General features: G+C 32.7%; 1 protein-coding gene across 6 annotated transcripts; it reads right to left on the bottom strand.

Annotated features, from left to right (window-relative positions):
• Nucleotides 1-3,320: 3,320 nt before the first annotated feature.
• On the bottom strand, nt 3,321-15,903 carry LOC113708178 (sister chromatid cohesion protein PDS5 homolog D-like). Of its 6 annotated transcripts, XM_072064992.1 has the most exons (15): nt 15,429-15,903; nt 14,700-14,903; nt 14,405-14,586; nt 13,864-13,990; nt 13,606-13,773; nt 12,073-12,972; nt 11,252-11,337; nt 9,877-9,928; nt 9,398-9,481; nt 7,735-8,049; nt 7,243-7,328; nt 5,553-5,604; nt 5,054-5,137; nt 4,077-4,147; nt 3,321-3,930 (listed from the first exon to the last, which is right to left on the bottom strand). In XM_072064992.1, exons 1-15 carry the CDS (start codon nt 15,525-15,527, stop codon nt 3,879-3,881), a joined length of 2,562 nt encoding a protein of 853 aa, XP_071921093.1. In that variant the 5' UTR covers nt 15,528-15,903; the 3' UTR covers nt 3,321-3,878. The 6 variants fall into 6 exon arrangements, 4 of the variants coding, with proteins under 4 accessions (XP_071921093.1, XP_071921095.1, XP_071921096.1 ...); XM_072064993.1 differs by lacking the exons at nt 3,321-3,930; nt 4,077-4,147 and adding an exon at nt 4,496-4,899; XR_011821044.1 differs by lacking the exons at nt 3,321-3,930; nt 4,077-4,147 and adding an exon at nt 5,979-6,222.
• Nucleotides 15,904-17,036: the final 1,133 nt, after the last annotated feature.

Genomic DNA, 17,036 nt, shown 5'->3' on the forward strand with positions numbered 1-17,036 from the left:
CTTTTTCCCCCAAACTAATCTTCCTAATGTAACAGTTAATCATTGTCCAAAGCATGATTACAAGAAATACCCTACTCATTTAAAAAATTATATATGCCTTAAATGCATTTCATATTGTCAAATTGCTATTTTTATTATTTGGATGAATGATATCAATGTTTGGAATTAATGAATATTTATGGCATGTGCAACTTTTGTTTTGTGCATTTAATCTTGTAATTGCAATTTTCACTTTGTACACAGCAATTTTTATGTACTCTAAGAACTTTTGTTGATCATTTCCTTTGCCTATATCTAAATTAGCATTAAACAAGCTAAAAGAATGTAACTTTGTGTTAGAATGCTAATTTATAATTTCAACTCAATAATTTTGTTATTGTTATGATTCAAAATGTAAATACGGTCAGAATGCTAATTAACAAATAAACAAAATAAATGCAAAACAATTACTTCAATAAAGTTGGCTTAGGAACTGATGTAGTAAATGGTTCAAATTCCTGCTCAAGTTCAGAGTTATTGCCGTTGCATGTACAAAATGCTCAATCAGATCAAATTGGAGGTTTTAATCAGATTATTTAATTTGCAAAGTAACAATGAGATGCAAAGAACCATACTCTTACAAGCTCTTCCTTGAGATGCAAGTCTACAAGCTCTTCCTTGAAATGCAAGTATTCTTGTATAGTCATTTCTTCAACATGAAGGTTATTAACATCGATACCGACATATTCTCAAACACCGACATATTCTCAAACACCGGGCCTCGAACGAATTGCAAGTGCAAAACAATTACTTTATTTCAGCAGTCCTAATTTTGCTATCTATAATTTTTCTTGGCAATTTTAACAAAAGAATTACTTAATTTTAGTAGGGTAATAGCGTCGGTTCATCAACTATGATGGAAACTCTTGTTTTGTCACGCTGATAAGGGATGTAAGAGAGATTTTTAGAACCACAAGGATGCTAAGTGTTATTATGGCAAACCATAGAGGAGGTTTCTGAAATTATCTCTAATGTTACAATTAGAATTTAATGCTACTCCATTCTGAGAAAATATGGTTCCAATTACAGACCATTGGAAATGTTATTTATGTTATGTAATTTCGATTAATCAGCTCCAAAAGTTTAATAAATTATACTTAATGTGAAACACGTGCATCGCACGTGCTCCTTCCAAGTATATTTTTGCTTTTTTATTTATAACAAACCAGTCATTTTTCTCTTCAAACAATTCTTCTTAAGTTAGATGTTAACTATTCTGAAGAACATGATTATTCATGAGAAACATAATAAGATCATATTCTCTTATATTCACTTCCTTTCGCAAAGATTATAGGTTGATTGCATGGCAAATTTATGCATAACAATTTTGAAGTATTGTACTAACATTTGCTGATCATATTATTGTACTTGTATATTAAGTTAGTACTAGAAAAAAGAAGGAACTTAGCAGCAAGCTAATTCATTGTGAGTTTGATACTTTTGAAGCTCTTGATTATCTAATGCAGACATGTGTTGGTTCAAGATTTATACTATGCAGTGATACCTGGAGCCAAAATCGCTGAATTTTTGGCCACCACGACAATGTAATGGATCAATTGCTCATTATAAGGCATCTAGGATTACATTTAAATGGAAGTATGATATCTCTCAAGGCATTAGAGTTTGTATGGGGCACTGGAATTACACTTTTTTGTTTTGGATGTTTACTCTTGTATAGAAAATTAATCGAGTAGTAAAAATCATACTTGTCACTGATTGGTCATGAAGACTATTCATTCAATGATCAGGGATTTAATTTGCTTTTGTTGCAATCACTCATTTGAAAACAATTAACCATGCACCAACCCGTGTAATTTCTAGAATATTTTTGTCTTGCTTGGTTGGTAAAATGCCAAGAAATAGAGATTTTAAATTTGTATATTATCTATATTAGGAAAGTTAAATTAATCAACTTCACACAAGCAAGGTGACAAAATTTTTACTTGTAAGGAAGCACGCGTAGCGTACGTGCTACTTCTCAATAAAATGACCATTTTTTCTTTTTTTTTTTTTCCTTTTATTAATGATTACCACTCCGTTCTTTTCTTTTCTCTAAACTAATCTTCCTAATGTAGCTGTTAATCATGTCTAAAGCATGATTACAAGAAATACCCTACTCGTCTTAAAAATTATATATGCTCTAAATGCATTTACATATTGTCAAATTGCTATTTTTATTTTTTGTATGAGTGACGTCAATTTTTGGAGTTAATAAATGTTAGAATTTTGCCCGTGCCTTAGCACGGGATCTTTTTTTATTTATTATAAATTTAGAAAAATATGAATAATTTAAATATGAAAATTAACAAAAATCCTACATGTTCATTCATATTAACTTTAAAAAATTAATGTATTCTAAATGTTCAATTATTTACTAATTTTTTAAAATTTGTTAACATACTTTCACTATAATATGATAGTATATATCAAATAATGTATTCCATATCAAAAATTGGTAGATATTTTTTTAGATAGTTTAAATTTTCATAATGACCATAAATCTAGAACTATATATTAACATTTAATTAAGTAGAAAAGATCTAGGCATCCAGCAATCCAATTTTTTTCATCAATAAATATTTGGTTTTCAACAATATTGAATACTCTTTTTTGTAACAGTTAATTCTATTTTTTGTACTAAATTAATTCAAAATTAAGGGAAGAGATGATGAATAGTTTGAGTACTAATCAATGATATAGTGGTAAAAAGAAGTAATTTATGGAGTATGTAAGATTTTAATAATTGTGATTTTAAAAAGATTTTACTATAATTCTATGTAATAATTTCATAGAAAGCATTAAGATAAGATTAGTTATTTTAAAATTAGGAATAATTTTTAAACATATAATATAATATTCAGTATGAATAAAATCCAAATGACCTATAACCCATTAATTCTCTTTAATTAAACATATCACATAAGAGTGAGAAACAACTCTAATTTACACACACACACACACACACACACACACACACACACACACACACACACACACACATATATATATATATATATATATTTGTGGCATGTACAACTTCTGTTTTGTGCACATAATCTTGTAATTGCATTTTCACTTCATGCATAGCAATTTTTATGTACCATATGAACTTTTATTGATCATTGTCTTTACCTATATCTAAGTTAGCATTAAACAAGCTGAAAGAATGTAACTTGTATTAGAATGCTAATTTATAATTTGCAACTCAAATAATTTTGTTATTGTTATGATTCAAAATGTAAATACGGTCAGAATGCTAATTAACAAATAAACAAAAGAAATGCAAAACGACCTTTGACCAATCCTCCCTAAAATCATCTCAACTTCCTGTTAGCCTAACCATCTTAAGGACTTATCTAGAATCCCGAAGTAAACAGAGAGTACAAGCCACAATTCACAAGACATAGCACGATAGCTGCGAAGGCACCAACACAGCTCAGTCGACCAGCCTAACAAGTACAGGAATCAGCTATGAACTTGTGAAACTTCGTGAAACTTTAATTCAGCTAAATACTCACAAAACTTGGATGTTGGATGTTTTGACAGTAATAATAATAACAAAATCCAGTTCTACAAAAATTCAAAACATCCACTCTTAATTTAAGTACCATGTTATCAGCTTAATGACATTGTCTGTGTTTGCAGGCCATTTAGTTGTGCCCATTTTCAAGATGCAGCATCGCGATTTTCCATGCATATCCATGGAGTTCTTGCTGAAATAATCTTCTTGGTTGTGTAGCTAAGCTGCTACATGCTAGATTTACTTGCATCCTTGAGAGCTTTGCTTCTGAGATTCTCGTCCTCATCCTTTGTTTCCTTATCATCCTTTGTCAGATCACCTACAGCAGACCTTTCTGCTGACTTGATGCTTTTCGGGCTCGAGTTGTGTACCTAAAAGCAGAAACTCTCTGGCTGTTATAAAGCCCTTGGCAATTCATTTGATAACATCAAAAAAAAGTAGTGAAGATGACGTGAATGCCATAAAAATTCCAAAAACTCAAACTCTGAAGAAAAGACAACGTTATCAAACGACAAACCTTTTCTCTGAAGAAACAGAATCATCTTGTTGTTTTATCTTATACATGTTCTCCGTGCTTGCTTTCTTCTTCTGCAAAACCAGCAAAGGCAAACATAAGCCTCAGTAAGAAAAGAAATCTAAGCGCTAAAAAGGGGGGAAAAAAACCTCTAATTCTAATTTGGATCAAGTGTTAATGCTCCCAATACCTGCTCCTCTAGTTTAAAGATATCAAAAGTTGACTGGAGGAAATGCCCATGATTATTGTTCAAGAGATAAAGCATTGATGAAACATCTATTTTAGACAAAACATCCTGTACAGGAAGTTATGGCTAAGACATACAGATAAAGAAAAAACTTCTCTAAACAGATATGTTAAAGGATTTGAGTTTGTTTTCAAGGTCAATATTAGGATTCTATCTATTACAATAGTTTCTCTCCTTTTGTTTCAATAATTTTATCTTTTTTTTAAACAACTGGATTGATCCTTGGATTTGAAACAAATGAATGTCTAAATACCCTAACCAGCTATGTGATTAAAATGATCAAACAAGAAAATAATCTTCTGTAGACAACAAGCAAGCCAGCAAAAGAATACTGTACAGAAGTTCTGGAAGCATGTCATGGCAACATAAATCTGCAAAAGAGAACTTAACTCTTAGTGTGGTGAACATGAGAATTAACTACCTATACAAATTCAGATATGGGGAAGGCAAGTACAACATCAAGAAAAGCTTAATGACAACTTGAAAATCCTTAACAAAGGATATTGACAGCTGTCTCAAACAGTACTTCAAAGCCACAGCAGCAGCAGCAGCAGAAATTGAAAGGTTTCATTGTTTATTCTATCAAATCACATCCCAGAAATCTCATCAATATATGAGAGGGAGAGAAATTTTTATTTTATTTTTTTTTTTTGGGGGGGGGGGGGGGGGGAGGCGATAACAGAAACACCACAAATAGCATAATGAAGAAAAAGTAGGAAATCAGGCAACTAACTTGATGACAAGAAGTGTTGCCAAGCAAAAACCAACTTTCTTTTTCCAGATTCAAATTCTCCTCGTTCCCATCAACATATAAAACCTGACACAAAGACAAGAAGCATGTGATGACTCATAAAAAAAACTTACTTCCATTCAACATCACCACATTCTCAATCACCAAAAAATGTCAAACGAGTGAGAGAAAACTGTGCTCCTAAGCTTGTAACAATACAATAAAAAAAACTTAAGACAACCGCTGATCAAAGTAGTTAAGATGGATCAATATGTAACAAATACACCAGAAAATGGGTCTTCCAAAAAAATGTTTTATTCTTAAAGAATATGAGGAGGGTTTACAAAGTGTTCTTATCTCATTATGAGGAAAGGACAGAGATCAGAGACTAAAAGCAAAAAATGGAGGCATAATAAAGGATGAAGCAAAACCAAGGATGGATTTTAGAAGAGTAAATGATAGCAAAAGTAGAGGTTTAGGCCATGAATGTGAATATTATTACCTTATGTTTCTTACTCAAAGGATCAAAAGCATCAACAACACCTTCATAAAACCTGCACAAAAGGAACTGGATAAGATAGAACACAACTTTCTGCCTGTTCTCTGACATAAATTGCTCAAGTTTGGCTGATTTAGTACATTAAGTTTGACAAATTATCCCATATTCAATTGCAGAAATTTCAACTTTGCATTTATCAATGAAATGGAGGAGCATTCCTCGAACAATGCCCTCCAAAGTAAACATGAAAACTAGGATGTCATGTTGGGAAATTCTGCGCCAGGTGTCTTTCCAGTAGGATGTTCATGCACATAGTGTACCTATGCTTATGTATCTAATCAATATATCAACTACCAACGTCAAAAGTAATCCCAAGTAGCATTGGAGATTTATTAGTGTTATAAGAAACACTTAGATTCATTACTTCACCTCTTGAGGAATCTGACGTCCATCATCATCACTATGCCTCCTCGACATGCATCCCTGTTAGTCTTTTATCTGGTAATAGCAGTTAGCGTACTGTTTACTACCCCAGTTCTAAGCTTTTTTTTTTCATCCCTCCGGGAGAATTTTCACTATCTGTTCATGATATCTCATCTTTTTCCCTATTCTGTTTCAAGATAACAATAGGAAAATTTTCTTTTACAACTGCCTGCATCATATCATGAGCTTCCTACAAATGGAAATAATCAATTACCACCCACATACACACTGCACAGAGGCACATATGTTCACATATAACATGCTCACATACATTACATTATCAACGAAAGATTAAAGCAGAAATCACCATTGACACCCAACTGGCCAGAAATATTCCTAACCACTAAAACTACAAACAAAATAAATAAATAAATCTAACAGTTAACACAGGCCACAACCTTCAATCACAAAATTGAAAATCAGAAAAGGATGACTTCAGGATGAAAACAGCGACTTTATGTAGCAACAAATACCTGAGTTTTGAGGGACTAAATCATCATGTACTATGAAATTCTTTAGTAAAAGGAAAATGGATGGGGGCAGCAAATGCCCAGAATATGGGATAGGAAAAGATTCACAGATGTCAGTCAATTAAAGGTTTGCCAGAACTACAGAAAGAAGTCAATAAGCCAACAAGATTCTAGTTTTACCGGTTGAGATTATGCATGGGTTTTGAAAAACCATAGTCTTGCTGGATTGGAGGCAACAGTGGTGAAACAGTCTCCTAACTTGGCCAAACCAACTTCACAAAATTGGCTTTTTGGCCAAAACATCCTTTAAGACAAGTTCTACTTCTCAGTTAAGGAAGCTTCCACTGATGGTGTTTAATTGGTAAGGCAGGAGATTATAAATCGTACCATATTATAGAAAACAAAAAAAATAAAAAGATGGGAGTTTAATGGGAGTTTAAACTGAGACAGAGTGGGGAGGATTGTAGTTGATGTAGTTTAGGTGGAACGACATGTCAAAATCAAGCAGAAAGAAGGGGGGGGAGGTGGGGAAATAAGATGAGTATAGTTCCAGATATCCAACACCCATACAACAATGCTACCCAGATGACTCTCCTAGCACTCTCTAACTGTTTTAAAGAAACAGAACCACCTGGACCAAAGTCAAGATAATAGCAACATTCAGAGATTCAACTTACAAAAAAAGTACAGAGGATCAATATATTGTCTCTCGAGCATTATCACCAATTTAAGTCACTTACTCACTGTCCATGGACCACCAGACCTTTATCCTTGAACCGACTAACTCTTCACCATATTCTTTGACAATTTTAGGCTTCTTGCAACCCTGAAGTAGTATAAAATGATATATTTGGACGTTAGAAAGCAGATATGAAAATCACGTCAGGATATTGCAACAAACACAAAGCTTCAAAACGGGGCATATCAGACAGGCAAGAAATTTAGTTGATCATTGCTAACAAGCATGTGAAGAGAACAGGGTGCTTCCTCATGTTCTCAGCAGATGCCAACTAAGATTCCATTGATCTATTTTCTATAGTAGAAATCTTTAGACTGAAGCTACAAGAATTGATTCACCTTTTACATGAAAAATAAGATTTGTACTCCCTCGTATCAAATTGAACATCCTAAATTCTTATTTGCGTGGTGACAAAACTATGTCCACTTTGCTTACTCGGAAAATTTAATTACAGGTAGAAATGCACCGACACATCAATAAGGAAACATAATACCTCAGTATAAACTCCCTCTGGTTTTATAAGAGGATTGGGTTTTCTTTTCCTTCTATTTGGCGTAACTCCTACTCTTGCTCTTGGTTGCATTTCCCCTCCACTTTCTAAAGCTCCAGAGGCGAAAGATATTTCAGCCATGCTCTTCAGCTGCTCAATTTTTTCATCAAACTGCAATATCTTTGATGAACTCCTATCATCTAATCCATTGTCATTAGTGTCCGCCTCCTCAGCTTTGCAATCATCTAGAAGTGACTTGCAAAGCTGAGCTTCAGTTTCCACAAGATGAGAGCCACTTGTTTCCCCCTCCACCATCACCTGATTAATTCAAGGATTAATTCAAGATACATAAACTAAGGCCAATCCCTACATTTTAATGCAAATATTCAAACAGAAGAAAGATTAGTGACAAAGCAGCAAAATATACAATGGGATTCTATACGATCTAAACTAGACTGACCAAAGACATTAGCAAGTCAAACAGGAGTATGCCAACCATTTGACATGCCTGATCTGCTAATTTTGCCTAACAAAAACCATATTATCGTCTTCAGAAAAAGTTCAACTCGTCAATTCTTATACAGATCTCCAGACATGGAATCAAACAACCCTCTGATGAATCAGAGACAACAGATACAGTCTCATGTCCGGAATATATAGCTTAATTTTGAAGGAAAAACTATCAATAACAATTATATTTTGATGTTGAAAAAACAGAAAGATCTTGCTGTTTTATCTTGGTACATATTCTTTGTGTTCGTTTTCTTCTGCTAAATCAGCCAAAGTGAATATAAGCCTCAGTAAGAAAAGAAATATAAGCACATCTAAAAAGAAGAAGCTTTTGGTTGAAATTTCGATTAAGTGTTCATGCTTCCAATGCCTGCCCCTCCAACTTAAAGAACACCAAAAGTTGTGTGGAGAAAAGACATTATTGTTTCAGTGGAGTAACGTTCTAGAAGTTAAAAATGAGAGTCACTTGCACATACATCCTATACCAGAAGTAACAGCCAAGATATAAAGAATTAGATAAAACTTCCATCATAGAAAAACATCCTAAAACAGAAGTGATGACCAAGACACATACTGATAGATAAACCTTCTATCCTAGAAAAAGATACTTCAAAGGATTTAATCTGTTTTCAAGGTCAATATTCAGATTGTATCTATTACGATAGCTTCTCTCTTTTTCATTTTAATTATTTTGTATTTTTCCTTTTCTTTTTTTTTTCCCTTCCAACTGTATTGACTCTTGAAATTGGAAAAAAAAAAAGGAATCTTAAAAATCCCTAACCAGTTAAGTGACTAAATTGATAAAAAACAATCATCATCCATTAATAACAAGCAAGCCAGCAAAGAATACTGTACAGATGTTCAGAGGGAATGTCATGACATCTAAAATCCGCAAAAGAAAACTGAATTTTTGGTAAGGTGAACATGAGAATTAAACTAGTTATGCATATTCTGATATAAGGGAAGTGAAGAACAACACGAAGAAAAGCTTGACTGACGACTTGAAAAAACTTGGTAATAACAAAGTAAAGACAAGTTTTCAACAGAAACACATTTTGAGGATCTAAAAGGATAAACTCATCTGTCTCAAACAGTACTTAAGAGCAGCAGCCAAAAAAAAAATTGAAAGGTGACAGATAGAAAATCAGTGACTAACTCGGTGACAAGAACTGCCGCCAAGCAGAATCCAACATTCCTTTTTTAGATTCAAATTCTCCTCATCACCATCAACATATAAAACCTGAAACAAGGACAGTAAGCATGTGATCACTCGTAAAACAAACTTAACCATTTAACATCAGCACATTCTCGATCAACACAAAATTTCAAACCAGTAAGAGAAAACTGTGGTCCTGAGCATGTAAAATTACAGTATAGAAACTAAGATGACTGCTTATTCATGCAGTTAAGATGAATTAATATGTCACAAATGCACCAGCAAAATGTTTTAATCCTAAAGAATAGGGTGAAGGTTTACAAAGTATTCTTATCTCATGTTGAGGTAAGGATAAAAAACAGAGCCTAAAAGCAAGAAAATGGAGGTATAATAAAGGATGAAGCAAACCAAGGATGAATTTGAAAGAGTTAAATAATAGCAAACGTAAAGGTTTAGGCTGTCATTGTCAATATTTTCACCTTATGTTTCTTCCTCAAGGGATCAAAAGAATCAATAGTGCCTTCATAAAACCTGCGCAAAAAAAAAAAATTTAATAAGATAGAACATAATATTCTGCTTGTTCCCTGACACATATGCCTCAAGTTTGGTCGATTTCAAACATTAAGGTCGACAGATTATCTCATTTTCAGCTGTAGTGATTTCAATTTTGTACTTATTAATGAAGAGTATGACTACTCTAAGCATGTGTTTTCAGTTCTGTTCAAACATAATAATAGGAAGGTTTTCTTTTCCAACAGCCCGCATTAATATCATCAGTTTCCTACAAATGGAAATAATCAACTATGGAATCCAAGTTGATTCAAACAAGTTACCACACACGTGCACACGCAGACGCACATATGTACATATTTAACATGCTCAAATACATTACATTACTAGTCAAAGATTGATCCAAAAAGCACCATTGACACCCAACTGAGCAGAAATATTTCCAATCACAGAAAAATGAAATATTAACACAAAAAATATATCAAACTACTACATTAACATTAAAAAAAATCAACACATAGCAGGCCATGGTTTTCCATAGCAAAACTGAAAATCAGAAAAGAATAACTTTAGAATGAAATATTGGGTTCATCTAGCATAAATACAAGTTTTGAGGGCACTAAATCATCATGCACCATGAAATTCCTTTAGTAAAAGAGGGAAAGGACGGGCAGCAATGCCCAGAAGTGGGGAGAGGAAAAATTCACAGATACGCTCAGTCAAAGAAAGGTATGCTGGAACGGAGAAAAGAAGACACTTAAGTGAACAAGATTCCCAGTTTTTCAGGCTGAGATCATGCATGGTTTTTGAAAAATCATAGACTTATTGGGTTGGAGGCAATAGTGGTGAAATAGTCTCCAGCCTTGGTTGAACCAACTTCATAAAATTGGCTTTTGAAGCCAAAATGTCCTTTAAAAGAATTTGTACTTATCAGCTAAGGAAGTTTCCACTACTGACATTTAAGGGGTAAGGTAGGAGCTAATAAGTGGTGTCATATCATAGAAAAAGAAAAGCTGATGGAATTTAAACTGAGACAAAAAAAACAGGAAGGGTTGTAGTTCATGCATTTTAGGTGGAAGGACAAACCAAAATCAAGCAGAAAGTTGGGGGAATGAGGGACAGCTTGGGGAAATTAGATGGCAATAGCTTCAGCTATTTAACACCCATATCAACAAAGCCACCCAGAAGATTGTCCTATTACTTGTAAACTGTTTCAAAGAAGCAAAACCACCTGGACCAAAGTCAAGATGATAGCAACATTCAGAGATTCAAACTTACAGAAATAGCAAAAAGGATCGACATATTGTCATTAATTTTGATCATTAAACAATCTGAGTCACTTACTGCCTGTCAATGGGCCACCAGACCTTTATCCTTGAACCAATTAATTTTTCACCATACTCTTTCACAATTCTAGGCTTCTTGCAACCCTGAATACAAAAAGATGTCTTCGCAAATTAGAAATCAGATATGAAAATCATGTCAGAATATATGGAACAAACACAAAGCATCTAAACAAGGCACATCAGACAGGCACGAAATTTAGCCAGTCATTGCTGACAAACATATCAAGAGACAGGGGTGCCTGCTCAAGTTCTCAGCATATGCTAAGCAAGATTCAAATTATCTACTTTCTGTAGTAGAAAGTTTTAGACAGAAGTTACAAGAATTGGTTCACCTTTTACATGAAAAATAAGATTTTGTACTACCTCATATCAAATTGAACATCCTCATTTCCTATATGGGTGGCAGAGAACTTGTCCACTTTGCTTAATCTGATAGTTTTAATTGTAGGTAAAAGCACAGAAACATCAATAAAGAAACATAATACCTCAGACATTAATTGACTTATTAATGAACAAACATGATATTTCAAATTTTTCAGCTTCTTTGCATTCCATTCCTTTTTGTCCATCCTTCATTCTTAATAAAACCAGTGGTTTTCCTTCTGATCACTCTGGATATCTTTTTCTTTCTTTACAAGTACTGTTTTCACACCAGAGGTGGCTTCTACTGTGAAAACAGAATTGCTTCACCTTTACATGAAAAATAACTCCCTCCATATCAAATTAAACATCCTAATTTCCTATTTGGTCGCTGCAAAACTATGTCCACTTTTCTCGATCGCAAAATTCAAATCAAGCATCACTAAACAAGCATAATACCTCAGATTTTTCTATTTCTTTGTCTTTCATTCCTTTTTGTCCATCCTTCCTTCTAAATAAAAGCAGTGGTTTTCCATCCAAATCACTCTGCATGTCTTTTTCCTTTGTTACAAATACATTCTTCATGCCAAAGGTTGTCTCTATGTTGTTACAGACAGCAGATTTCTTCCTCCTTGAATATCTCCCAGGTTTTTTGCCAGCATTTTCTGTTTTGTCTGATCCTGTTCTTAAGCAACCATCAGAACCTGGCAAGCTTTTCTTCTTAAGTTGATCTTCCAGTAAAACACCTTCCTTGTCAAACATAGCAATGTTAACATCATGACTAAACATGTTCTCTTTCTTCCTTGGCCTACTCTTTCTCTGAAGACTTTTACCTCCTTCAGTTGGATCTAGGGAAATGGGAGCACATCTGCTGTCAAAATGTGACGTTCTTGGTGGAAAAGAACTTGGCTTGTCATCCTTTTCTGGTTCAGGCTGCAAAACAGACTCTGTTGCAGATGAATTACTCGGTAAGCTGCTAACTTTCCCAAGATTCTTTTTCTTACAAGGTATTCTGTGAGAATCTCGGTGTCCAGTTATCCCAGAATATTCATAACCTTCCTCCGGTTTTATCAGAGAATTGGGTTTTCTTCCCCTTCTATTTGGCATGACTCGTACTCTTGCTCTTGCTTGCATTTCTCCTCCACCGTCTAAAGCTCCAGGGGCAACAGATCTTTTAGCTATGCTCTTCAGCTGAACAACTTGTTCATGGCTCTGCGATAGCTTTGAAGAATTCCTATCATTCGATCCATTATCATCACTGTATGCCTCCTGAGCTGCACAATCATCTAGCAGTGACTTGCAAAGCTGAGCTTCATCTTGCACAAGGCGAGCAGCAGTCATTTCTGACTCCTCCATCACCTGATTAAATTAAGATTGATAAATTAAAGCCAGTCTCTTCATTTTAACACAAACATTTAAAGAGCAGAAAGAATAGTGAAGAAGCAACAAAGAACAAAACCAGATTCTAAATAGTCTTACTAGACTGACCAATTCCAACAGGAGAATATCAACCATTTCAGCTGCCTGATCTACTAATTTTGCTTAAAAGAGCATTTTCCTCATCTTTAGGAAAAATTAGACTCATTAATTCAATTTACAGAACTTCAACTATGAAAACTAGCGATCCTATGATGCATTGGAAGCAACAGAATCAGTCTGGCATCTCAAGCACGGTTTAATTTTAAATGAAAATCTATAGCAACAATCATTTTCTGATGTTGATTCTCTTCCTGAACAATTTCAGGTTTTTCTATGAGTTACAGGAAGATGAATATAGAGTTATAGACTATTTCTTAACATCTCACATGTTAGACAGTGGGGGGAAACAACAACTTTTAAGGAAGTCCAAACATATTTCCATCATTCACAAATACAAGGAGCAAGATAAATTACAAGAGAAGTGTGAAGCTTTGGAGACAGTATAAAATCATAAACCTATCTGCCTTTTGCCAAAAAAAAAAGGTCCAGTTGAACGAAAGAAAAATGTCGCACCACATTGGCCCCAGCTGGCATATCTCTGCATAACAAAGCAACTATATCGGCATAATCATTAATATCTAGACTCATTGACTTCAATGCATTCATGAGATAAGGTTTGACTTTAGTTGAGCAGTTCTTTAGTACTTTCTCTCCTAGCCAAGAGGAAGCTGGTGAAGTAATCTGAGGCAAACAACAAAGGTGGTTGAGTACAGATTATTTTAAAAAAAAATGGAGAACAAATGATGCAGAGATCTATACAAGGAAGAGTACCTGATTTTCCTTTTTCACACTATTCAGAAGAGGCCTTAGAAGATCTAATGAAATTTCATCACTTGCATCTATAAGACAAGTCATAATTTCTGCCATGTTGGAGAATACAGCATGCGGGTGGTTGAACCTTGTATTTAACATTCAAACATAAGAGTATCTATCAGCACATGATAGTTTAATATGTTGATAGGTACGACACAGGTGGAAGACAAACAAATGAACACTCATAATTTGATTGTTCGAATTAGAGACCATGATTTAATCACTCAACAACACATCAAAAAGGTTTTCCCATGAGCTCATCAATTTTTTAACCTTTGCCCCCACTGAGGAATTCATGAAGTGAAAATCAGATCATATATTCAGGAAAGAAGGTTGAAGGTAATGTAACATATCTAGTAACTTCAAATTAAAGAGTATTGTAACTACCAGTACTAGAGTTACTTTGAAAAGGTGAACGATAGCAATTACTAAATGATCCAAAAAGGACAAACAGTCAATTAGAAGATTTTGTCAATAAAATATAAGATTTTAGACTTACTTAATGGTACTTAAAAAGAGTTCGAAGATTTCAGTGACAAATGCATTGCAGCCTAGGTCCAGCAAGATAACACAGCATCTGAACATTGCAGCAATTTCAAGAATGTGCAAAGCTTTACAATAACAGCGACCAGATAAAAGAGACAACTTCTCAAATGCAGCTAAAGTTAGCTGAAAAACTTCCTGCACGCCATCGAAATGCAAAGGCTGACAACTGAGTTCTAAATAAGTGTAGAATACAAAGCACAGATGCAACTAAACCAAGAATAAATACTACCATAGGTTCTTCAGCTTACTTTCATTTTTTCATCCTCATAAGGTTGATGTGGAGCTGTGATTCTTAACACCTCAGAGATGCAAGACATAACCGAAATCCTGACCTCCGTAGTAGGATGTCTAAACAGCCTATCAGAGATCAGAGCCTTCATCGAAGGCAAGAGTGCATCTCGTATCGAACTGAAAGGATCTTGACCTAAGACCGATAAAAGGCCCTCTAGTTTCTAAACAACAGGATGAAAAAGAAGATAATAATTAATTTACATCAGACAGACAAGAGTTCTCGAATATAAAATAATACGCAGAAGTAAGCCAGCAGTTTTGAATCGTGAAAAGAGAACGTTTATCAGAGAAAACGAAAGCCTCGATTAACAACATTTCTCAGGGAGAAGTAACCTATCAAATAAACATTGAACCTACAGAATCAAACACTCTGTGCCTCGTGCGTGCTTGGTGCAAGCCTATTTATATCAATTATTGTTACTATGTGCAATTAATTTTGAACTTTACAGAAGCAAACCCAACAAAAGTTTACATTATTAAGCAGCAAAATCACCAAGATACAAACAAAACAGGATTTAATAATCTCAATCAACAAGGACTAAATCAACAAAAGCACTCAAGAGACAAAAACCAATACTTTTATATTTGATTTTGCGCATGCATGCAACATAGCCCAAAAAAAAAAAGGAAATAAGCCAAGCCAATCTCTAAATCTTCCAGATGCCTCATGAAAAAGTGATCTTTACATCGAGGGAGGCAAGGAGATCATCGGTAGAAGAGATTGGCACCAGAAGCTTCACCCCAGCATCAATCAGCTTGTGTTGAAGCTCCCTCTCCGAATCCATCCTCGAATTCACAGCCAAGCTCCTTGAAAAATTCTCGATTATCCCAGAAATGCAACAACCAACACGAAAACCTAACCTTTTTGCCAACACGAAATCAAGAAACTGATTATCTCTGTCTTGATAGTTGAAATCAAGCTGGAAGGACGATTTATAGTAAAGGGTCCTAGGGAAATCAGCCTAGGGAGAAGGTGAAGGTAGAAGACAAAAAGATCGTACGAGGATTAGCATAGTACTAGGATTTTGGGGAGGTTTTTGGCGGTGCATATGCCTCCGTGTAGACTTAGCCGTTAGGAAACTTCATGCATGGGGGAAGACGAGACAAAATGGTCGAATCGGGCTCAGTTTGGAAGACGAGTTTTTCAAAAACTTGTTTTTCATCCAGTATTACAAAAATAACTTAAAAAATATCATGTCCAAACAAATATTTTAAAAACAACTTCAAAAGCTCCGTTTGGATTAACTGTTTTTGAAAGTATTTTTTAAAAATTTTACTGTAATTTTGTATATAAAAAATTTTTACTGTATATGTTTTTAGATTGTTTTTAGAGATATTTTTAAAATATATTTTTGAATATTTTTATAATTTAGAATTTTATTGAGATTCTTTTTAAATATATACTGGCTCTATTTCTATATATTAATGTTTATTTATTTAAATATATAATATTTTAATTTTAATTTTGTTTTTTAATATGTATATTATTATATATTTAATATACATATACAAATATATATATTAATATACATATTATAAAACAAAATTGATATGTATATATTTATATATTTATATAAAAATATATAAATATATTTTAAACAAATATTAATATTTATATATAAATACATATATTTATTTCAATTGATATAATATATATAATATACATATTAATATGCATAATTTAAATTACATATTAATATTAATATAATTTATATACAAAATGAAATATACATATTAATACATATTAATATACATATTATAAAACAAAGTTGAAATAAATATATTTACATATATATAAATATATATATAGATATATTTATATTTAAATAAATATATATATAAATATATTTTAAACAAAATATTTATATTTATATATAAAAATATAATATTTATTTAAATTGATATAATATATATGTTATACATATTAATATACATAATTGAAATATATTAATATTACTATATTTTATATATATCTTATATTCATAATTGAAATATAAATATCAAAATATACATATTAATATATATATATTAATTTACATATTATAAAAAAAATTGAAATAAATATATTTATAATTTTATATAAATATATAAAAATATATTATTTATATAAATATATATAATTAAATATATTTATATATTAACATAAATAAATATAAATATATTTATAAATATATGTAAATATATTTGATTATATATATTTATATTTTGTATTAATATTTATATATAAATATATATTTATTAAACAAAATATATTTTTTGTATATAATATTTATATATTTTTGTATATAAATATT

Source organism: Coffea arabica, chromosome 9c, assembly GCF_036785885.1.
Source record: "Coffea arabica cultivar ET-39 chromosome 9c, Coffea Arabica ET-39 HiFi, whole genome shotgun sequence".
Lineage (NCBI taxonomy): Eukaryota > Viridiplantae > Streptophyta > Magnoliopsida > Gentianales > Rubiaceae > Coffea > Coffea arabica.